Genomic DNA, 25643 nt, shown 5'->3' on the forward strand with positions numbered 1-25643 from the left:
GCCTAAATGGGTTAATATCAAGCCTCTGTCTCCAGTCTCTCTTCCAGCTTCAGCTCTCTCTGGATCTTCTGTCCTTTCATCTCAAGCCTCTCAGTCTACCGTCACTCTTCCAGCTAGCGTCTTTCCATATCGTCTCTGTCGGGTGGAAACCTTATATGTCCAGATCAAGGAGATGGGTCGCACACACCAAGACTGTGGTTCAAAAAGTTTTATTTCAAACCATAGGGACAAACGTTTCGGCTATCCAGCCTTCATCAGTGTCGGATAGCCGCAACGTTTGTCCCTATGGTTTGAAATAAAACTTTTTGAACCACAGTCTTGGTGTGTGCGACCCATCTCCTTGATCTTGATATGTTTTGAATCGGGTGGCGCACCTACAGTCAGCGCGGTGGTCATATGAAGATTGAACCTTATATGTCCAAAACTGTTACTTTTCAGGATTCAAATTCAAAAATAGCAAAAAAATAGGGCGGGCGGGCAATAGTTGGCAGTGGGAGCATGCACTGCACCTGGCTCCATTGGCTTGGCGCCACACTGTAGTATGATCAGGTAGTACTAGGTTGTTAATGTTGAATACGGAGGTTTCTGTCTTGTCATCTTCTATTTTCCTCCTCCTAATTACATTTATTTTTGTTTTCCATGATCGCTAGACTTTATGCTTTATGTTCTTGTCCCTCTCCAATTATGTTTTATTTTTTATCTTCTAATCTTTTCTCCCCCAGAGCTGTAACTGTAACCTGGTATAACTTAGCATGTTTTTCCTGACATCTCTGATCTCTCCCCGTCTCATCTCTCGGTCTCCCTCTGAGGACAGAATAGCTGCTGGTTACGTTAGGACACATTATACAGGACTGCTAACCATGAATTATTAATCAGAGAAAAGCTGGAACACATTGAAATAGGATAAAATGGCACAACTTATTTTGGTGGGACACTGCAGAAGTTCTAACTTTGAAGAACATGGTTTAAGTATGATGGTTAATACAATATAGCCTAATCACTAACAATCTGTATTGACTGGTAACCGGAACGCTCACCCCCAGCGGTTCTTGTATTCTATAGCGTTGCAGTCCCGCCCCCTCGAGAGACCCGGAAAAGAAATCCCTGTTAATTTTCCTCATAGTCTTTTCAGAACGTATTTATTTAAAGACGTTTACTCCGCGGACAAAGCCAACTCTTGTCGTGACAAATCATGACAATAAACACATTAGAAAGTAGAAAAAAACGGCACTTTTTTTGTTGTTTTTCTTCTTTGTAATTATTTGTTTGGTCCAAAATATTGTGTTTGTTGTCATGATTTGTCACGACTCGAGTTGGCTTCGTACGACGCTTAAAAGGTCTTTAAATAAATACTTTGTGAAATGTCTATGGGAAAAATGCATTGGGATTCATTTCCTGGGCCTGGCGTCGTCATGAAAGGGGGCGGGACTGCGACGCTCTATTCGCTGAGGTTATGTTAGGTTTAGGCATAGTACTGAGGTTACGTTTTTGGAATAAGGTTATGGTTTAGGAATAGTTGAGGTTACAGTACGTTTAGGAATACCTGCTGGCGACTGTTCCGAGGTCGCCACCTTTAACCCAGGGCGAGCGTGTTTTTGGGGGCGAGCATTCTTGTATTCTATTGAATTAGACCAGAGCTCGCTGGACAAGTGTATTACTTTATACACCAATTTGTTTGCTTGTGGCTTTCATCCAGATTGTTTATTTTTCAATCATGCTAAAAAAGAAGGAAATGTTGACAACCAGAATGTGTGTGGGTGGGTACTGGGTATGTAACTTTTCTTAACAGATGCAAAGAGTTTTCATTTGACAGCAACGTTTCACATTTCATTTATTTATTTATTCCATCGTTCTGCCAAACACCTTTCAGTCATTCTCCCATACGGTTTTCTTTTGTAACAACAGCCGCAGTTTGGGGTCCCGACTCCCCGAGTCATTCAAATTGTGATTCCATGACCATTATTTCATCCCTTTGCATTGCCAAAGCATATGTCACACAGCTCGAATAACCAGTGATAACTATGACCAACTGATGGCTAAGACTAAATATAAATATATTGTTCCTAAAGAAACAGTGTGGGCTCACTTCAAGCAAAAAAATAAAAAATAGTAGTATAAAAAAGTACAAATTCAGTTTGACTTTGTATCTCTGTCATGGATGTGAGTTGTGTGTGGGTGTAGACTTGCCTCCGGGTTGATCAGGAGCACCTGTTTAAGAGCTTGAAATGCACAAATGCAGCATTTTAGCATCAAATATAGCTAGAGGGAGTATAAATAATGATCTGGTGCCACCCACATATAGAACAAATATGGGTAAATACACTTTCCACAGCACTGCCACTCAGGTGTGGAATGCCCTGCCCCCTTCCCTCAAAACAAACCAATCACTGGCTTCCTTTAAAGGAGCATTCAGTGATTTGGGTGATTTGGAAAACCACCCAGTCCGCCCCGGTAACAAAATGTGCACATGCACGCTCTACAGTGGGGGGAAGTGCAACAGGCCAACAGCATGTGCACCAAGGCCCACCCCCACTCGATCATGATGGGAGGAAGGCCCCACTCATCCTGATTGGATGAAGGTTTTGCCACCCGCCACCAAAACTGAAACTAGGGTTTTTTGACCCCAGGGGCTCACTGGGGACAGGGAGGAACTCCTTATATGGTCAGCACACTCTATAGTAGGGAGGATTATCCAGAAAAAAAGAAAAAATAAGTGATATTTGAATCATTGAAAAGTCAAATCACTGAATGCTCCTTTAAAACCGGTCTGAAAAATTACCTATCAATGTCAGCGGGTCAAACGGAGAGAAGATATACCCCCCTCCGAGTGATTTAGTTGTATTTTGATTTTTTTGTACTTACACCTGTAAATAGTTATCATGTTTTTGAGGTATCTCAATTACTGTCATCATTGTGTAGTGAATGAATGCATGGGACCCGAATGGAAACAAGACCGTAAGGTCTTGTTTCGGTGCTATCCTTTTGGATAAATGTGCTTTGACTGTACCATGTACTGTTCTGCATTTGTTATTGTCTAATAAAAAAATTATAATCAGTGTATTGAAAAGCTGAACAGACTGTGAGATCAACCCCATAGATGTTTCGGGGTGTTAAAGTTAAAAAAGATAAAACATTTCAAATGTCCACAGTTCAATGTCCACAGTACGCTGGATGTTTTTACAGTTTGAATGGAGTTTCTAAGTGAAAGTGTGTAGGAGTAGATTAGGTGCCAAGTTTTGAGGAGAATAATATAGTATACCGTAAAAATAGTGCAGTGCTATTTTTAGCTTGCAACCAACCATGCGTAAAATCTGCCATTTACGACGTCATCAAGGCTCGCCAAAATATATTTTTGTCAACTAAATCAACTGTAGATTTAGTTGACTAAAAACAAAAAAAATTGTGTCTGGCAAAAATCACATTATGGTGGCTCACCACTGCTAAATGAATATAGATACGGTATTTGCTTTCAATCTCCAGGACCGTTAGACAAGCTCATATCATATTCCTTCATAATATATTCATTTGTTTTGCCACAGAGCTTTCATTTTGGAGGCATGTCAGGCCATTAGAGAACACCAACAGCTACATGTCAGGCCATTAGAGAACACCAACAGCTACTCCACATCCCATTCATTAGTACACAGATTATTGGATTAGGTCAATTGTGTGGCACGACCGAATGGGATGTAATGTTTGGATACTGACTGGACTTAGTGGACTATAGGGTCCTTAACCCATTCTGGGCGGGAACCCCTGTTGGTGTTGCAAGCATTATGTTATACTTTAGCTATTGAAAAATAGCAGATCTACAAGCTTATAGCGCGCCACCGAGTGGCGCGCTACGAGCTTGTAGGTCTGCTATTTTTTTAAAATCGTTAAAATGTGTCACAAATCATTGAATATATATATATTTCAGAGCGAACATTTTTAACTAAAATATTTGCTTCTGGGGGGTCCCTCGAACTACATATTTTGAGATGGGGGTCCGTGGCCCAATAGAGATAATTCTGGGGGTCCTTGACATGAAAAAGGTTGAGCACCACTGACATAGAAACATAGGTTTTTCAGAAAAATGTTATGATTTAGAAGCCTTTTTTTAAATCAGCCTCAGTCCAAAAGGGGTTAATGATTCCCACAGTCTGATCCCTTTACGGTTCTCTTTAACAATTCATATAGGGCAGTGGTTTAACCCTTTTAATGTCAAGGTCCATTATGTATTGGGCATTTGAGCCACGGACCACCATTTGATGACATTTAGCCTCTCAGACCCAAGACTTAAAGTAGCTATTTAAGCAATGATATGTCACATTTTTAATGACCTTTTTTTGTATTCAGACACTCAGACACTCAGACAGCCACAATGGTCGATTTGCCTTTCTACTTCCTGATTGGTTAGTTATTTTGGCAGGGTTTTTTTTTTCGACCAATAACAAAGCTTCTAGGAACATCTTTGAATGCAGATTGCGGCCCCTAGATGTGTCACAGAGACTAATATTTTTTGGGGGTGTTTTACCCATTGCTGCGATTAGCAGCATCTGAATACCAAACCAAAAAAAATGGTCATTCAATTGACATATTATTGCTTATAGCTACTTAAGCAACGTTCAAAAAGATTTGCTGTTCTCTAAGCAACTTAGAGAACAGCAAATCAAAATAACTATTAGTCTACATTCTCCTGTGTAGATTTATTGTAAAATAAGATATTTAACAAACACATTTAACTCTTGAGAAGTTGAGTGCGTAAAATGAAACAGGTCATTTGGTTTGATTTTACACTCTCAAGAATTGAAGATCTAAAGGGTCCATTTGGTTACCAACTCTCTGGTACCCCCTCAATGACCACTGGTTGAGAACCACTGATATAGGGGGTTCCAAATGGACCCTGGTAGGTCTGTAACTCTGTGAAGAACCAAATGGACCCTGGTAGGTCTGTAACTCTGAGAGTACAAGTGGAACCAAATGGAACCACAGGAACGAGGGAAGGCATTTATATAGCAAGGGGGGCTGGGGAGGGGGGGTAATCATACGATATCGTGGAATTAAAAATCCATCATATACTGGGATCAATTAACCTTTGACGAGCTGCATATATCTGGTACCACTTAAACCTAGTGAAGAGAAGAGAGTCCGCACACAGGTTTGCTCCAATGGTGTTTTCTTTTATTGAAACACCATAATAATAATAATAGACACAACGTTTCGACCGCAGGCGGCCTTCATCAGGTGAAGTCCAGCACCAGCCAGGAACTGGATGTGCGCTAGCCACCTGCTTTTTAAACCACTTAAACCTAGCCTGGCTTTGCCAGGCACATAACGTGGATTCACTTCAGCCTCCTCCCCGCTATATGAGCCTGGACTTTGGCCCATATAAGTGTTTGCGGAAGCTGGAAAAATCTGAAAATGACCGGGCCGATCGTGACTGCGCTTCAAGTGCTGTCCATACAAAAGTGGAAAAGCAGCCTCTGTGTAGATGGTGACGTAACATACATGCTACAGTACTTTAAAAACAACAATGGCTTTGATGAAACAAGTTTAAAAGTTTCAATTTACAATTTAGGCATTTAGCAGACGCTCTTAATCCAGAGTGATTTACAGTAAGCAAGAACAAAAAACATGGTAATACATCAAATACATAAAAATAGTCATCATGAATCTTACGTAAGCTAAGAACGTAAGATACATAAGCTAAGAACCTAACAGTGGACTGTCTATATAATGTTTCCACAGAAACGTTAAGAACAGCTCTAAGGACCCGGACGGTTACCTCAACCGTCCGGGCACCTAGGCTGCTGAGCCAGCCTGACGGCGTGCGGTGGGTTCGACTCCTGATCCCGACGGCCTTTGCCGCGTGTCTTCCCCCCATCTCTCTCCCCATTTCCTGTCAGTCTACTTTCAACCTATCAATAAAGGTAGAAAAAGCCAAAAAAATATCTTAAAACTAATTAAAAATCACACCCGTGTGAAGTGAGTGGTGCAACTCTGTGTGGGGGTTCACAGGGGGGGGGGGGGGGGGGGGGTGTTCCAGACCCACAGGAACGCACCCAGGGTGCCGGCCCGGTTCCGGCGAGCCACCTCACGTCCAAAACGGTAGAGAAATGACAGAGTTATCGTGTGCCGGTCCCTCTACTGTACTGTACTGTCACTGTACTGTACTGGCACACCCGAAATCATCATATATACAGTTAATATGTGCGTGAGTGTTTGTGTGCGTGTTAGGTTGCGCACAGGTGGTGAAAAACAACCATGCTGTTTTCATGCTCATACATACCCAGCCAGCCAGCCAGGCAGGCACCCACCCACACACATACGTCCGTAAGGGAGTGGTTTGCACCACTCAAAAATTAAAAACTCCGGCATATATCCAACATAGATCGCTCACCTAGAAAGCATAAACTAAACAGACCTTGTGGTTTATAGCGTGGTATCTTTCAAGAACTAGTACTAGCACTGTGACGACGTCAGCTTTCTGTTACGCTGATTTGCTAGATGAGAATGTCTGTCAAGGCAACTATACTTAAGCCCACTTTTCAAGCTGCCTATGGGACGAAGTCCAGACTGATAACGGGGAGAAAGCTTAAGTGAATCCACGTTATCAGTATTGCCAAAGCCAGGCTAACTTAAACCCTCTATAATTGGTAAAACTGACCTGTAAAGAACATACTTGATATAGTCTTTTTTCACTCTCTACCAAATCACTTTGCCACAAAATGGCTCATCTGTTGTGAGCTTGTAGATCAGATATTTTTGACAAACGTTCCGCCTCAGAATAGGGATGCTGGGGATTAACAAAAGTAGCATTTTGATTATCGTAAATCGCAGTTATTTTCGTCACAATAATCTTGACATCGTCCCATCCCTAATGCATCTTGTGGTGTGGTCAAAGCAGCAAGACATCCAATCCTGACATCACAGCATTGAGTATGGGAAATGTTCAAACACAATTTCCAATATGCAAATAACAACTTACTTATAATTGTTTATGAGAATGCCAAATTGTAACATCCAGCAAAACATCCAGCATGAAAATAGCCGATCGACAAGCTCACAATGCGTTGCACTGGGAGTCTGGGACGCGTTGTGAGCTTGTCTATACCGGCTATTTTCTGCAAAAGAACCCCCCTCCGCGCCGTCTCGCCGATAACATAAAACAAACAAGACCATATGTACACATCTGTTACTTGTCACATGTATAATGGTCGGCGTTTGCGCCAGCAGGTCATGGATGAAAACACCCCCCCCCCTCCACCTCAAAGAAGCCTGACTGGACATGTTGACAAGCCTCAGGCCTTCTGGGAGAATAATATACTCTGGACAGAAGAAATACAATAAGGAGCTTTTTAGTAATTCATACACCAACTCTCTATGTTCACAAAAGACTAAATGAAGCTTTGGTGATATTCTGGGGTTGCTTTGCTGCACTGACTGCACTCCCACATTCTGGGGTTGCTTTGCTGCACTGACTGCACTCCCACATTCTGGGGTTGCTTTGCTGCACTGACTGCACTCCCACATTCTGGGGTTACTTTGCTGCACTGACTGCACTCCCACATTCTGGGGTTGCTTTGCTGCACTGACTGCACTCCCACATTCTGGGGTTGCTTTGCTGCACTGACTGCACTCCCACATTCTGGGGTTGCTTTGCTGAACTGAACTCCCACAAGAAGCTCCCTGAGTGCTGCTGTTGTTGTAGTACTGAGTACAGTATGTTGTTGTAGTACTGAGTACAGTATGTTGTTGTAGTACTGAGTACAGTATGTTGTTGTAGTACTGAGTACAGTATGTTGTTGTAGTACTGAGTACAGTATGTTGTTGTAGTACTGAGTACAGTATGTTGTTGTAGTACTGAGTACAGTATGTTGTTGTAGTACTGAGTACAGTATGTTGTTGTAGTACTGAGTACAGTATGTTGTTGTAGTACTGAGTACAGTATGTTGTTGTAGTACTGAGTACAGTATGTTGTTGTAGTACTGAGTACAGTATGTTGTTGTAGTACTGAGTACAGTATGTTGTTGTAGTACTGAGTACAGTATGTTGTTGTAGTACTGAGTACAGTATGTTGTTGTAGTACTGAGTACAGTATGTTGTTGTAGTACTGAGTACAGTATGTTGTTGTAGTACTGAGTACAGTATGTTGTTGTAGTACTGAGTACAGTATGTTGTTGTAGTACTGAGTACAGTATGCTGTTGTTGTAGTACTGAGTACAGTATGTTGTTGTAGTACTGAGTACAGTATGTTGTTGTAGTACTGAGTACAGTATGTTGTTGTAGTACTGAGTACAGTATGCCACTTCTAATGAATGAATGGTGAACATTTGTATGTGCTGTGAGCCGCGGGACACAAACAAACCACTACAAAGAGATCAGAAGAAACGCCTGTTTCAGCAGCTTCACTGGAGTGTCTGGGGGTGTGGGGGTGTGTGTGTGTGTGCGTGCGTGCGTGCGTGCGTGCGTGCGTGTGTGCGTGCGTGCGTGCGTGCGTGTGGGATGCGTGTGTGTGTGTGTGGGATGTGTGTGTGGGAAGAGGGGGTGACATGTTTGCATGCGTCTGTCTGAATGTGCTGACATGCAATTTTAGGGTCATCTGGGTGTGTGTGTGTGTGTGTGTGTGTGTGTGTGTGTGTGTGTGTGTGTGTGTGTGTGTGTGTGTGTGTGTGTGTGTGTGTGTGTGTGTGTGTGTGTGTGTGTGTGTGTGTGTGTGTGTGTGTGTGTGTGTGTGTGTGTGTGTGTGTTTCACTGATCACAATGCAGGCTTGACAGAAACCACAATGTTGGGGGCAGGGGACAAAAGAGCACGCATGCACGCTAGGGATGGGATGGGACAATAATCATTATTATCATTTATCGTGATAAGAACAATATATTTTAATATATTGTGAAATTGCCCTCCGTCATACACTAGTAAGAAGTTGATTCAGACAATATAGATTAGAACATGACCAAACCTCCTACTGTTAATTTTTTTTTTTTATCAAAAATATTAGGAAGGCCTGGGCCATGGCTCAGTGGTCCAGGCACCTTGGCTTGTAATCCAGTCTGGCAGTGTGCCGTGGGTTCGACTCCCGATCCCGACGGCCTTTACTGCATGTCTTCCCCCCATCTCTCTCCCCATTTCCTGTCTGCCTACTTTCTGTCTGTCCCATGAAAAAAATAAAATAAAGGCGAAAGCCACAAAAAAAAAAACATAAAAAAATATTAGGAAGAAAACCCGGACTGGATCCGTGGATCCGGATCGAGTTGAATAGTAAAATCAACAGGAAGTTAACATTGTTATTAAAAATTAAAAATAAAGAGTATGAGGTTTGGCGATGCTCTATATTGCCTTTGTTTGTATACATACTAAAAGAGTGAATTTGAGAGCTGTTTCAGCATACAATGTAAGTCAATGAGGGGCAGATTTTGAATTACCAGTTTCTAATCACTGGAGCACTGATTTCTTGTCCACATTTGGAGTTACATCATGGCAAGGTAACTATACGCAACCCAAAACTCTACAAAAGTGGTGGCATTTTAAGTTTCAAGCATATTTTGATTATCGCTAATCGTTAATTGCAATGCTTTTTGCCACAATAATCGTGACGTAATTATCATATCATATCGTCCCGCCCGCACGCATTCACGCACGCACTCACACGTCACACACAAACAGACCAGAGCTGTGTGGAGTATCGAAATGCTGTACGACAGACCAAACATATGTTTGTAGCAACGAGCATGTGTGCCCAGCGCTGGTTAAGGGGGGTGGTGGCTGGCGAAGGGGTTTGAAATCACAAAAAACGTGGCGAATCTGGCAGGGAAGTAAAACAAAGGAACACAAGAAAAGGGAGGGGTGTCAGCAGCAGAGGGGGGGGGGGCTTCATTCCAGTGGCAGCAGGCTCATGTTCACGGACAGACCGCTGGTGGGAGGGAGGGAGGGAGGCATGGAGGGACGGAGGGTAAGGGACAGACCGCTGGTGGGAGGGAGGGAGGGAGGGAGGCATGGAGGGACGGAGGGTAAGGGACAGGCATGAAAGGAGGAGGACTTTTCAGGGTTAGGGGCTTTCATTCCGATGATGGCCGGCTAACTTACGGCGACAAAGACTGCTGACCCAGGCACAGGCACTGACAGTCAGGAGATGAGGGGGGCTCTGCATCCCCGTACAGCTATAGACACAAACATAGTACAGTCCAATGTTAATGTACATAGGCATGTAACGATACACTCAACTCACGATACGATACGTATCACGATATGAGGTTCACGATACGATTTTTCACGATATTTTCAACACAAATATTTTTTTTAATGATTTATCTTCCCCCCCAAGCTTTTTTCACAATTTGTATTTAACTACATTGCAAAAGTAGCATTACTTTTCATGTAAAATTACTTAATTCATTTTAACTGTAAACATGCTTTCATGTTTAAACCTAGCTCGAGTTAACATTTCTTCTTTTCTTTGATGGCATCTTAGGATAGATGTAGACCTATTTGACAGTGCAGAAACATAATTGCCTTCCTTGATGTATTAATGAGCATCAATAATGACCATCACCTGTGTCATAGACACATACAGCTCCCCTCTGCAGGCCTCTACTACTGAAAGTGACTGCATGGAGTCTGTCTCATTTCTCTCCAAAAGCATGTGAATATGATGGAATATGATTACAGCTCACATTTCATATCACACACTAGCCCCCCTAAAAGCCCCCCTTGTTTTTTTTGGAAAATCGATATTAATTTTTAATATATCGATACATATCGTCGGGATATAATATCGATATATATCGATATACGATATATCGTTACATGCCTAGTACATACTGTATAGTATATGTAGCAGCAAGTACTATAAAGCACTAGAGTTGTTCCAATATATACTCATCAACTGCCCGAAATGCTGGTGGCCTATATCGATATCGGCGAGTATGCGATATTTTGAATGCTTCAGTTGATGTTGCAAGACTGTTTTGTACTCTTACTGTACTATTGTTTATTATTATTATTATTATTATTATTTATTACTAACTTGTAGCTGCAACTTGTTAATGGAATTTGTATTCCTTACTAGATCTCTGATTCTCAAATGTTTTCATTTCAAAGACACCCTTAACTCTGAGAGTGTAAACCCTCCCTGAACCCCACTGTTTTATTTCTTACACACTGGTATCAGATCCTAGGTATGGGTACCGGGAATCGGTATCGGGAAGGAAGAAATGGTATTGGTACATCTCTACTAAGTATCCACGAGGGTAAAGGGTTAAAGGCACCGGTAGGAGCTGATTATGTAAACACTATAAACATGTTGGATTGAGCAATAGAACACCTGTTCCTTAATGATTCCCTCTTCAGTCTATTGAGCTACGTATATGAAACCTAGGAAAAAGGTTAATCTGCAACACAATGTTATACAATATGTTTGCTTCGTCTCTCTCTTGGCTAACGTTGAACCCTAGAAGGCCAGCATACACTTTAGGTTTAGAACCAGTAGCTAAGCTAGCCCGTCCCAGAGTAATCTAGTAAGAGAGTAATGACACTCCCGTTGACTCTCATTGTAACAATGGAATGCGGACGTGCTCATTCTATCTCAATGGAATAGTTCCAGCCATAGGAGCAATGTTTGGAACTATCGCCCATAGGTACCCGCTTTGCGGCGAGATCAAAGCGTGTCACCACTCTCTTACTACATTACTCTGGCCCGTCCAGAGCTGTAGCAATTGTAAAGTACAGTAACTGGCTGGCCTCCAAGCAGAGTGGACATATTTGGCAGCTTTTCAGTCTGATAAGAAAGCAAATGTCCATTATCATAAAGAATAATGCTCTAGCACTTGTAGAGCTGACACATATTGGTGCTGTGTCCTCAGGCTCACATACTGATACAAACATTTAATACTTCCAAGACTGATAAGAAAGCCAGCGTTTCTGAACATGGCAGTGATATTCAATATGGGGATGCCTCAAGCTGGTAGCATTCACCCAGGCTGATTTAAACGGAAGGCATATTTAACACAAATTTTCAGGTATCCGGCATGGTGCAAGCCTGGCTCAGGGAGGAGGACGCCCCTGCCATGCAGAGTCGAAGGTCACTCCCTGGTGGGTGAGCAAGGGGCGAAACACCAGACCAGGATGGATCCCAGAAGAAGACCCTACAGCTGGTGCTTAGGCACCATGGAAGGTGCGTCAGGCAGAGATGTCCTGCAGGTACCAACAACTGCCTGCACAAATGTTTTAACCAGCGGCTGGTGTGCACTAGAGCCCGACCAACGTTTAGGCTAGATACTATGTTTGTTATCATTATTGTCATTGTATTTATAGCACGATACTATTGAGGACCTCACAAAATTGCATCTCATTCGCTTTTTGTACCTGCACGAGTACTGACAAATACAAATACATATTTGCAGCATGATGACAGCGATAACATGTGCTATAGAGGATATTTTATGATATTAATAGAGGTATAGAGTCTGCACACTAGTGATACTGAAAAAGCTCTGCTGTATTTAATTGCGACTTATTTCGACTTGATTAGATTTGGTTTATTTGAAAAGTTTGAGGATAACACAAAGTCCTGAGATTTATTTCCATTGAGGTCCTCTCGCGTCAATGTTTCAATCAATTAAGATCTTCGTCAGGACTTAGGCTATACAGTACATGAAACGTTGACAACGCAAGGCAATACAGCAGAGCTTTTTCAGCATCACCAGTGTGCAGACTCGCCTTGCACCAGGGCCACGAATGTGCGTGTACATGCCTTCTTCATTAATAGAGGTATACCTTGAGAGTTGGACTTGCCCCATGCCCTTTGGTGTGCCTTGGGCAATAAAAATAAATCTGAATGATGGGTGGTTGCTTGCTTTCTTGGTGGCAGAGGACTAAAAGGTGTTGCGAGTGCATAATAATAGTTACTGAAGCATTCTTTGTCTACCGGCTCCAGTGGCTGGTAAAACAATAGAGCTGATGAATGTTGGCATTTATACTGTAACCGCAGTCAGAAATGTTATAGAATAGAACTGGACCTCCAAATGATGACTGACTGAGTCTGTCACTGTACCACATTAAAGTGTCTGGTAGCATATTTGGTTTGGTTTATTTTGAAAATACGTACAGCCCCCATCTGACAAATAAAGCGTAGACAAATCTAGCAGCCATCTAGCAGAGTACCAGCATTTGGGCTGATACTACGTATAGCTGCTGGAAAGTCCCTAGGGACGGGCAGTCGGGCACCAAACATGCGGCGGAGGCCACAATGACAAATGGAAAGTTGAACTCCAATAGCCACATTCACAACTTTACTTATGTTTCAGGACAATACATAACAGGACATTATTGACAAAATAGTTGGCACAGTACTAGCCAGACTGCACAGCCCTGTCAAAATGTGAAAGCATTTGTTGGCTCATATCTGGTAATAATATCAAACACATGAGAAAAGGCAGTATTATACACTTATATTGCACTGAGAGAGCGAAAAAAGGAAAGGAAAGGAATCTGTATAAAAAACGCTTTTCTGGAAAATGTATGTTGCTACTTGCTATTACAGTGTCAAACTTTCAATCAAACTTTTTCATGTAAAGGAGCCTCAAAATTATATTGGCCACGGACCCCCATCTCAATTTCTCAACATATTTTTTCCGTGTACCGTGTCACGCATTTTTTAATTGAAAAAGTATCAAATATTAATGGTTTAAGTGATTCAAATCTAAAATGACACAGATGCTTTCCCGGTGTTAATGGGTTTAAGCATTAGTAAAAGGGCATCTATGTAATGTGTCTCCTTCAAAGACAAAACCAGTAAGTATAGAGCTACTATACTCGTACGCACAGACACACACTTTCTTGCCCAGGCTACAGCAAGAGTTAACATGCACTGTGTGACACACAGAGAGACAGAGAATTAGCCACCTACTGTAGCTGCCACCTACCTATAGTGTAAATTCGCTTTCCTCTCCCATCCTCTCTCTCTCACACACACACACACACACACACACACACACACACACACACACACACAATACTCACTCCCGTCTCCGTCTCTGGCCAGCTCACTTCGCCGGTGGAATATCAACACGGTGAAGTGAATAGACTTGGGGGGGAGTCCCGTATAGAGACTGGTGTGTATGTGTGAGTGCAGTTGAATGAACCCTTGCCTTGTATTGAGACTGGTAGTCAGTCAGCCTGCCTAACTTATTTACCCGCTGGGAGCATAGCTGCACCGCTGGCCCGGTTGCCTAGTGCCACTACTCCTGTGTGTGTGTGTGTGTGTGTGTGTGTGTGTGTGTGTGTGTGTGTGTGTGTGTGTGTGTGTGTGTGTGTGTGTGTGTGTGTGTGTGTGTGTGTGTGTGTGTGTGTGTGTGTGTGTGTGTGTGTGTGTGTGTGTGTGTGTGTGTGTGTGTGTGAGTGAGTAAGAGAGTGTGTATAAATGAGCGTGAGTATGCACATAGACACATTCATGTGGAAGGGGCCCTATTTTGGGAGAATTAGGTGTGTGTGTGTGCGTGCAATCTTCCTGCACTTTGACTGTACTTTTTGATTACTGCTTAGAGGAAGCCTTTCTAACCAAAGTGCTAAAATGTTATCAGCTAGAGCAGACCATCTCACAGTTAGGCTAAAGATGTAAACATTTCGTTTTTATCTTTAGCCGAGGCCTAGGGCACGTGAACAAGTTGGTTGTGACCTTCGAATGGCTGGCCTCTCCAAAAGGAGGGCCAAACAGTTTCAGCTATTGTAGGAAGCCACTCAATTTGGAGGAGGCGTTGTTTCCTTTACTTTCTTTATCCATGATGATTGATATCTGCTGTGTCTGACAAGTAACAATGTTCTATCTTATAGACACTTTGTAATTGGCTGTTTTCCTATTGTCTGACTGCACTGGCAGGGTCCTTTGTACAAGTGCGTGCGTGAGAGTGAGAGCGAGAAGAGAGAAACATAATGTATTCCTCCACAGGGATCTATTGGAGTCAGAAGTTGTATAGCATGCACGTAGAGGTCTGTAAGCATAAGGAGGAAACAGACAGTGCTCTAAAACCACCCTGGTCAAAATCACAAGCAGAATTGAAGCATCTAGTTGTACAAATTAACTTCAGATATCCTACTGATCAACACAAAAACATCAGGTTTTTGTGGAGGCAGATTTAAGAACATCAAAACATTTGTTTGCATTGCATGTCAAAGTGTGTGGCACGACGCATGGATTCAGGATTTGCAAGAGGCTGTATCACCTTTATCTTATGTGTACACTGTACTGTGTTTTCAAGTGTAAATAAAGTAAGTAATAAATACACATGGAGAATACTGACAAGCAAATGTTCAAAACAACAGTTAACATCATTGTCATTAACAACTGCATTCCAAGTTGTCAGCAAGTATTTGCACGGATGCAGGCAACTACATACTTAGACACCAGAAATGCAAAAATTGCAGGCTATAATGTAAACACAGCTTTAGTCTGTGCTACACTCCACTTCAGCCTGCATATGCTGTTCAGCGTTTCAGTAACTAACAGCACAGGCTGTTTCAAACTAAAGGTATGACCAACTAAACTACAGACATTTTCCAAAGTTTGCATGTACTGTATACCCTAAAGGCCTAAAGCATGTTTCTGTGTGAGAGAGTGAGTGAGTGAGTGAGTGAGTGAGTGAGTGAGTGAGTGAGTGAGTGACAGATCTACCATCTGGTATACTATTACTGTCTTGTCTAACCAAAGTGTTATATCTGCCAAGAGGCCTGTATACACTTATTATATGCTATGGCTGTGATCAAATTAACATTTTGAAGGAACTATGAGCTTTTGGCCAGTGCTGCTGACGATGAAACAGAGTGCAGTTGAAACCAGGATAATATGAGGGGGTATAATGCTGGGTATTTACATTGATGAATATTGAGGTCAGAGCGTACGGATTAAGGAATTAAGAAAAGTCAATGTGATGTGCTTCTATGCATAGTAACACAACACAAACAATGGGTTTTGTGTGCTGTGCATCCTTGATTTCCCTTCTGACCATTGAAGAGCCTTATTCTAAACGATATGGACTCCAGGGAGCCGCTCGCCGTCTCATCCTGTGTCCCACTTTCTGTCTCCTTCTCTGCCAACGTGTCTGTCTTTTATCATCGCTACGCTGTCCTGAAAGTGACTGTCAGACTCAGAGGTGTTGCTGTTTATAGCCTAAAACACATTAAAACTTTGAAGATTTTGCTTGAAATAGCACGAAAAGAAAAGTGGAGAAGCGAGTGTGACTAAGACGTTGTGTACCTTCATGTTAATTAAGATGAACTGGATGAGAGCAGTGTTGACAGATTTTGTGAGAGAAAAAAGCAACCAGGTATACACATTTTCAGATGTGGCGGTTAGGTTGGGACAAATAAATACACATTATTTGGACATTTGGGGGTCCATGATGACATGAAAACCACTGGTTTAAACAACATTAAGAAAGCAAGCTCAAATAAGCAAGCAATTACACTTTAGAAACAAGACCCCCCCCCCACCCCCTGCCCCAATAAAATTAGCAACCACCAATGTTTACAAGCGACTTTACATAAAATTATGTCCAAAATTGCTCAGACATGGCAACACTGGATGAGAGGGGTGATGCTGACAAGGCTCTGAAATGAATGGGGCATCCGTCCAGAGTTAGGGTAGCTAAAGATGAGGACATACTATTACAATATGATCAATGTGCCTGAAGCGCTCCTCGGAGCCAAAACTGCAGTGCTCATATTCAGATCCAGATTGTTTTCGCACAATATGTATAAAAAGAAATCAGCATGAAACTAGGCAATTGATTCAAACATCTAACTTGATTTATACTTAGCTGCATGCTGGTGTCAATCACAATGCGTCACATTTGTGGCACGTGAGCTTGTAGATCTGCTATTTACTGAGCACGACATGACACACAAAGTATAACTGAGGGCTGAGGCTTTATTTCCTTCCTGTCCTTACAGTGTACACAAAGGGTTAACCAGAACAATGGCTTGTAGGCTACACATCCCATCTCCCCAGCCATGCGCTCACAGAGAGGCACAATAACATCACAGAAAGCCAAAAGAAACAATATGCACGCGATGAGCAACAAACTCATTAAGAATAATAACGTTATCATTATCAATATCGGGATTGCAATATTTAAATAGTATGCAAAAAAATAATAATCAGGATTAGAATTGTAGTGAGAATCATGCAGCTACCTCATTTAATATTGCATGTATTCTACTGTACATCTAGTTTTTCTACCATGTGCCTGTTCTAATTTATTATTCTACTTAAAGTGTATTCTATTCTGCTCTTAGGGTGTAACAGCTGCCTCCACCCCTTCCACTGATCACCCAGTGCTTTAACTATTGATCTGTTTGTTTAGCTAGCTGACAACTAATCAATGGAGCATGATTGTAGAACATTGGAACCTTGCATGCTAAGAACCCAAAACGGGGACAAGCGTCTCGGCCCTGCAGCCACATGTGGACATCATGAGACATTATTGGACAGTTAGCTCTACAGTAGCAGTGAATGGCTATGGGTTATAGAGGCAGCCTTGGCTCAAGGCTATCAGTATTATAGATGTATTTTATCGAATCTGAGTCAGACTTAATCCAGACTCGATAATAAAATACATCTAGTCTTGATCCAAGGCTATAGTAGGCGGCTTTTCTCAGAAGACCATTTCATATTAATATAGACTCACAACAAGTCATCTTTTGACACTGCCTGCCAGCCACCAGTTTGACAAGGAGGGTCCTGACTCCTGACTGAGTCACAATATTAATGTGACTGCCTGGTGTTTAATGATGGTTTTGTATGCTAAGTGTAACTACAATATAGACGTTATACCTTCTTAAGTCTTATGTAATGCATCTCTTTGTTCTAAGTTCTCACAAGAGCACACCTTATTGTGTTGGTAATAGGGAGAGGGAGCGAGAGAGAGAGAGAGAGAGAGAGAGAGAGAGAGAGAGAGAGAGAGAGAGAGCATTCCTATGCATCGACGCTATTAATCACCGCTATTGGTCGTTATCGAACAATCGGGAGGGAACTGTCTATAGTTGCCTAGTAGGCAACGCACGTCGATGCAATTTGCTTTAATTACAGTTTCACCGTGACATGCAAAAAACCCTAAATCTTGAATAATTAACCACCGTGGTTGCATAATCACAGAGAATATATAGAACGGGCAGCCCTACAAGCTGTTGTAGAGCTCCTCGGATCAAGACCAATTTATTACATTTGACATTTGCATGATACGGATGTGAAATGCAGGCGTTATAATAAATACATACAAGTATGATAGTCTTTACCCCAATTAAGGCTATGAATGGGTGATTGAGTCTGACTTTTGCTTTCGGATACGAAAGCAGTCAGACTCAATAAAATGCATCTATGATAGGCTACTAATGATAGTTTTAATTGACCCAAGGCCAATAGGAAGCCATGCAGTCGCGGCGACACTTCTATCAAAAATGCTTTTGTTGTGCGACAAATAAATAAACAAATCACACTAGGCTACTCTGGTGATGACTCCCATGTCAGGCGCCCAAACAAAAGTAGGCTATAGTGGTCCAATCCAGATGGCTTTGACTCAAAGCCTTTGAGAGATTTAAGAATACCTACGAGATCATACGAACATTTTCATAAAAACAGCAACAGAACAAAGGGTTATAGCATAGGCTATATGTGTCAACAACACTAAGTAGGTATAAGTGCAAAAGATCGCCGAGAAAAGAAACAAGTTGTGTTGTTATCCAACAACAGTCGGTGTTCGGGCTATGCTAAAACTTCACTGAAGCAGTTATCGTAGTTTCGAGTCTATAAACTTGTAATAACAGAAATAATACAATAGTGTATATATATACAAAAGTCCCGTGGTAAATGAACAGTGGTAAGCGTCAACAAACTGCAGTTATAGTTGGGTTTTACTCTATGAAAAACACATTAGCGTGAAGTTATGTCCCTCACAACAAATATGTAGATAATCCACATTGTGTGTGTGACTCTGTGCCTCCCTGCTGACTGACCATATTTAAAAACATATATCAAGGTATAGTCTCATCATACTCACATAACGTGCGTGCTTTTAAGGTGTAAATGTTAAATCCAACCAGGGTAAAGGACCGGCTCAGTTGGTGAAAACATCTCTCTATATACGTCAATACTTTAAACTATCTCTTGTCTTTTTATTTCCAACCTGTCTGACTGGTTTCAGGAGAAAAGCAGAGAATTGTACCAGTGTTGCCAGGTCCTGTTTTGCGAGCGAGAAACAAGTAACCGGGTCTATTATGAAAACAAGAGTCAAGACAGGTGTTGGGTGAAATCTGGGAGGGGATGGGGAGGGAAGCCAGTTTGATTGATTGATTGATTGATTGATTGATTGATTGATTGATTGATTGAATGAATACTTGATTGAATGAATACTTGATTGAATACTTTATTAGACAGAAAGGGGGGGGGGTTGTTGTAGACAAAACAAATACACATTAATTTGGGGGTCCTTGACATGAAGATGTTAGGAAACAATTAAAGGCCAAATATAACTAAGTAACTAGTCTACACTTTTGAAACAAGCCCCCAAAACCATGCAACTACAGAGTACAGAGAAACAAGCCCAACGTCGCTCGCTTATAATAAGCAGACATGGCAGCACTGAATTGTCATTTACATTTATTTTCGTTTACACGTGATTGACGTCTCATTTTAACCAATGGGCTTTAGAGCAGAACTGACTGGCCAGTTAGGATTAGGAAGAGAGTTCTCTTAAAAAACAGGCGGGGTTCCGAATGCCTAATTTATGCCCCGTCGCACGAAGGGGGCGCGCGCCAAAAATAGCCGACGTACAAGCTCACAACGCACCGCGTCCGCGATGCGTTGTGAGGTTGTAGGTCGGCTATTTTAGAAAGCCTTGTTTTCCGTTTACTGTTCGTTGCTCTGATCCGGTCTAGAGCCCGCCTACTGTATGCGCTATCTATGCGGTCATCTTCTACATGCACAGACAGACCGTTTCCGTATCCGCTCTTGACGGGATATATAAACTGCAAGCCAAAATCCAATCCAGATGGCTTTGAGAGATTGTGAGTTTAGGAGAGTTCTTTACTGATGATGGCGGCAGAAAACAATAATAATAAAAAAGTTAAAACAATCAATGATCTCTAAAAAATTAAATAGCCACTGATCAAAGCTTAGTTATCCAATGTATTTGCAACCAAGGACACGTTTTAGTAGGCTACTCTGGACTTCTGCACAAAAGAGTAAAACATGTTTATTTTATTTTTTACACCAAACCACTGTCATTTCAGACAGTCTTGACTTCAGATCTAATACCTCTTTGAAATTTGATTGAATACTTTATTAACAGTCTGCTGACAGTTTACACACACACACGCACGCCCGCACGCACGCCCGCCCGCCCGCACGCACACACACACACACACACACACGCACACGCACACGCACGCACACACACACACACACACACACACACACACACACACACACACACACACACACACACACACACACACACACACACACACACACACACACAGTCGAATACTGACATCTAGTGACTGAGTTGGGATATCACATGAATCATGCTGCCATATACAGGTACACTCAGTCTGAATCAACCATAATAATCTATTATGGTGTCACTTGCTGAACATCTCTTTGAAAATATCCGATCTACAAGTTGTGATGCACTGTGAGCTTGTAGATCAGCTATTTTCTCCAAATGATTTCTGAATATCCTTGACATAGACAAAATAAGGATAGTGATCACCAGAGATACAAAAATGTAGTACTTTTTTCCAGCCAATCAAAGCATCGTTATTTGGTACACACACACATATATTTTTGCCATAAATATGTTTTTGGACTTTTATGGATACAATTAAGCATTGCAAAACCCTGTTTCTATACACGTCTGCATGTTTTTGCGAACGCAGTGAGCATTTACTATGAGACCCAGCAGATCCTGTCTGTGTGTCTGTGTGTCTGTGTGTCTGTGTGTGTGTCACGCTGTAACACCACCCGCCCACCACCAGAGGGCGCAGCTGTATCACACACAAAAACACACACACACACACACATGCACGCGCACACACACACGCACGCACGCGCGCACACACACACACACACACACACACAAAACTTAACTTAAAAAAACTTAACTTAAAAAAAAACTTAACTTAAAAAAAAAAACTTAAAAAGGAAAAACTTTAAAAGGAAAAACTTAACTTAAAAAAAAACTTAACTTAAAAAAAAAGCTTAAGGAAAAACTTTAAAAGAACTTAACTTAAAAAAAAACTTAACTTAAAAAAAAAAAAACTTACAAAGGAAAAACTTTAAAAGGAAAAACTTAAAAAAAACTTAACTTAAAAAAAATCTTAAAAAACACAAAAAAAAGAGAACTTAAAAAAAACCTTAAATTACGTAATTTATTCTAATTGTTGTTTTTGCAATTTACGAGCTGCGTTCGCTTCCCGCGTTCGCGCGTCTTACTTGTAATATTGTGCTTGTGCACGCACGTGTCTTATGGGACGACAGATGTGACGTTCGTGAACGAATCGGATCATTTGAACGGCTCTTTGAAAGGAACGATGGGATCCGGTTCACAGTAGGGAGCCGTTCCTTTTTAGAGGAGGAGGGGGGGCAGGGGGGTTTCAATCAGGGCCGGTCATGAGCAATCTGGCGCCCTAAGCAGGATACACTGGGGAGGCACTGGGGGACACACTGGGGAGGCACTATGGAGGCACTGGGGGGACACTGGGCACTGGAAGACTGGGTGGGAGACACTGGGGAGGCACTGGGGAGTCACTAGGGAGGCCCTGGGCAGACATTGGGGAGGTACTGGGGAGGCACTGGGCAGACACAGTTTTTTGAACGACTCTTTGAAAGGAACGGATCCCAGAGATCCGGTTCCCTTCAAAGAGCCATAAATCCCATCTCTAGGGGACGTCCCCCCACTTCTAAAAGTAGCACCACACAACACTGGACATGCCTCTGAAAGGACATAGCCTGTATTACACCTACCGGTCATTCTGGATTATATTTCAAACACTAGCGCCCAATCAATCAGACACATATACCAGTGGTTATATCTATAAAAGCCTGCATGTGCTTTTCAGTTTCCTTCTGCCAGAAATTGCAACTCCTACCTGGTAACTGAAGGCTTGTTTCAGCCGCAAAATAACTTAGTTTAATGCTTGAGGGTTATATTTACAACATTATTGCTTAATCAGACAATTTGCCAGTGAGAATACCTCTAAAAGGCCACATAAGAAATAATATGCATTATTATTTCTTCCAAATAGTGATTGGAATAAACTAGTACAGCTCAGACACGCACCCATCCATCCATCCATCCATCCATCTTCAACCGCTTATCCGTAGTCGGGTCGCGGGGGCAACAGCTCCACCAGAGTGCTCCAGACTTCCCTCTCCAGAGCAACATTAGTGACTTCCTCTTGGGGGATTCCGAGACGTTCCAAGGCCAGTGAGTCGATGTGTTTCCTCCAACTGCGCCTTGGTCTGCCTCCCAGTGGGACGTGCGTCGAGGACCTCCCTAGGGAGGCACCTGAGAGGCCTCCTAACCAGATGCCCGAACCACCTCAGCTGGCTCCTTTCCAGGAGAAGGAGCAGCGGTTCTACTCCGAGTCTCTCTTGTGTGACTGAACTTCTCACCCTATCTCTAAGGGAGATGCCAGCCACCCGTCCGCTTGTATTCGCAACCTTATTCTTTCGGTCATGACCCACACTTCATGACCATAGGTGAGAGTAGGAACGAAGATTGCTCGGTAGACGGAGAGCTTTGCCTTCTGGCTCAACTCTCTTTGAGAACAGTGCGGTACAGCGACTGCAAATCTGAGGCCATGGTTCTCAGCAGGAAACCGGTGGATTGTGCAGGGTAGGGAATGAGGCATTACCCCAGGTGAAGGAGTTCAAGTATCTCGGGGTCTTGTTCACGAGTGAGGGGACGACGGAGAATAATAAAATATAATAATAAATAATAAAACGTATTTGTATAGCACCTTTCATGACATGAAATGCAGCTCAAAGTGCTTTACAGAGCAATGGAGAAAAAAAGAAAAGAAAAGCAAGGCATAAACATTTTTTGGTTTCATTCTTGGGGGTTATATTTCAAACATTATAGCCCAATTAGAACGATATATCAGTGTGCATAACTGCCATTCCAACCAATATGCCCATATATGGGCATACAAATATGGGCATATAGGCCTACTGATGACATCAGGGATCTCCATATGGGCATAAAAGGGCCTGTTTACATATTTTTGCGCTTATCACCAACACTTCCACCTGATGTTCCCCTTAGAACTAGCTGTCAACACTGCTGTGTAAATCTGTAGACGTCAGACCCTGACTGGATTGTGATCGTGCTGGTGATCAAGTGACTGAACAGTCATCGGCCTGGATTGGTAAAAATTGGTGTGGACATTTGCATTTGGTAGGGTGCACAATAGGACAATTGCATTCATATACAGTAAGAGCTACAACTTGATAAGTCAAGCTTGATCTACAGTGTTGAGAAAATGTTCTGCTGGACGGTTCATCTGCGTGGAGGTCCAAAAGGATACCGTCACGCTGCCGTTTCAGTGGGACACGAGGTTTACACCTTTGGAGGGTACGGTTACGACGACGCCGGGATTGGTGTGCACATTGTCAACACAGTATCTCTGCGCTGGATGAAGTTGCCCCTAGTTGCCCCCAGTGCGGCCCCCTCCATGCGCTGGGGCCACACAGCTGTGCTTATAGACTATACCATCTACATCTGGGGAGGGTTGCCTTACTGCGACGTGCTGTCTGCGTTTGATGTCGAGACCCGCAGTTGGTACCAACCCAAGGTTTCTGGAAGTGTTCCAGGGGCGAGGTTCAACCACTCGGCCTGTGTCTTGGGAAAGGTCATGTATATCTATGGAGGAAAGGAGCTGACTGGTTACACTAATGACATCTACAAGTTGGACACCACCACAATGGCTTGGTCTTTTATTAACATCATAGGCACGCCGCTACTCGCTTCGTCATGTCACTCTGCCACAATCCTCGGGACAAAGATGTTTGTATTTGGGGGCAAGGGGTTCTACCATGACAACACCAGGGTTTTTGACACAGAGAACAACTGCTGGCTGAGCATGCCTTCTGCACAGCTCCTTCCAGAAAGACGGAGCGCTCATTCAGCTTTTGCCCACAATGGAGAGCTGTACATATTTGCTGGTGAACACTGTGACCAGTTTGGTGGAAATCGCCGGGTCTTCAATGATCTGTGGAAATTGAATCCAGAGACCTTTTCCTGGAAGAAGGTTGAGCCCAAGGGGAAATGCCCTTTGCAAATGAATGGTATGTGCTGTTGTATGGTGGGAGATCGTATCATCCTTTTTGGAGAAGACGACACACCTGGTGACCTGTACATGTTAGACTTGAGTCCAAGTCTAAATACCTTATGCAAGCTAGCAATTATTCAGTACGGTCTGGAGGTGGCTACCACCAGCAAAAGAAAGAAAAAAAAAAAAGAGGATAGAATCACACCCAGTGTGAAGTAAACGCTTTCTTTAGAATCACACCCAGTGTGAAGTAAACTCTTTCTTTGAGTTTATTTCATTTAAGGAACAATGTTGAATCCATTTCCATTCATTTCACAACCAGGTGTTGAAGTAAGTGGTGCAGGTGTTGCATTTGATGAATGTATGTGCTGGAATTTGGACGGTACTCTATTTGTGCACATCTCTTGAGCACAGTCCATAATGCTCTTCCATGTTTTACACTGGAACCATTAAGAAAGAATCCATCTTGTTTGGTACCCGCACGAAATTAGAACCCTTTGATTGCTCATTGCTTAACTGTGATTAATAATAAGACCCAGTTAGATGTTGATGTTCCAATATATAATAACTGTAGCTGTTGTTTAACAGTAAATGATAATAATACAATGGCATATCATACCTTTTTTTCCCTCCCTGGGAGGTAGGCTAATAACCAACATGTTGTGAGCTTGTAGGTAAATAACTAGGTTGGAGAGGTTATTGTCGGTATCAGTCCCCATTACAATGTGCTATAGAACCCTGAGAGATGGATTGCTTAGGTAGAGTGTGAGTCTGGCGACATCTACCATCAGCTCCCAATACTTACCGCACGACTTGTCCCACCCAACCACATGCTACTCATAAGCTGAGTTGACAGTGTTCGGGTTTGAACCCATGACCTTGTGGTCCAAATGCCTGTTTTTTGTTTTGTTTTTGTTTATTTATTTTTTCTGAAATCCTTTAGAAAAAAAACATTTTTTTTTAATGTTCATTTTATGTTCCGAAAGATAATTGTTTTTAATATTTTTTAAATAATAATAATAATAATTTTAGAGCAACCCATACGTCTACCCAGTGTTTGGGAACCATTATAGTAAATGATATAAGCAGGCAGAATAATAAAATACTTACTCTTTAAGTCTGTGAAACACTGCTTGTCTGAAATGACCTGTTCTTCTATTGCTGTAGTCATCAGGACATTTAGTCATGTCCTGAGTAGGCTAGCTAATAAAGACTATGGCGCCAAAATGTCAAACAATGCATTATGGCTATATATATGGCTAAATTATACTTTATCGTACAATGGTGTTTTAGTAGAAATTGCTTATCTGCATTCTCAAAACATGTCACAATGGAC

The 25643-nt window shown here is 42.3% G+C and overlaps 2 protein-coding genes across 2 annotated transcripts in view; one reads left to right on the forward strand and one right to left on the reverse strand.

Moving 5' to 3' along the window:
- enc2 (ectodermal-neural cortex 2) overlaps window positions 1-19152 on the reverse strand; it is a 76394-nt gene extending 57242 nt beyond the window's left edge. The window contains exon 1 of the mRNA XM_079501328.1: window positions 19033-19152. The gene's annotated coding sequence lies outside the window, so the exon portion shown is untranslated. The remainder of the gene's footprint in view (window positions 1-19032) is intronic.
- A 4366-nt stretch (window positions 19153-23518) lies between these two features.
- Window positions 23519-24556, forward strand: LOC306923255 (kelch domain-containing protein 3-like; the record flags this gene model as incomplete). The annotated part of the gene is made up of 2 exons (XM_079501288.1): window positions 23519-24323; window positions 24552-24556. 2 exons carry the CDS (start codon window positions 23519-23521, stop codon window positions 24554-24556), a joined length of 810 nt encoding a protein of 269 aa, XP_079357414.1.
- Window positions 24557-25643: the final 1087 nt, after the last annotated feature.

This window comes from Electrona antarctica (genome assembly GCF_951216825.1).
Source record: "Electrona antarctica genome assembly, chromosome: 5".
In the NCBI taxonomy this organism is placed as follows: domain Eukaryota; kingdom Metazoa; phylum Chordata; class Actinopteri; order Myctophiformes; family Myctophidae; genus Electrona; species Electrona antarctica.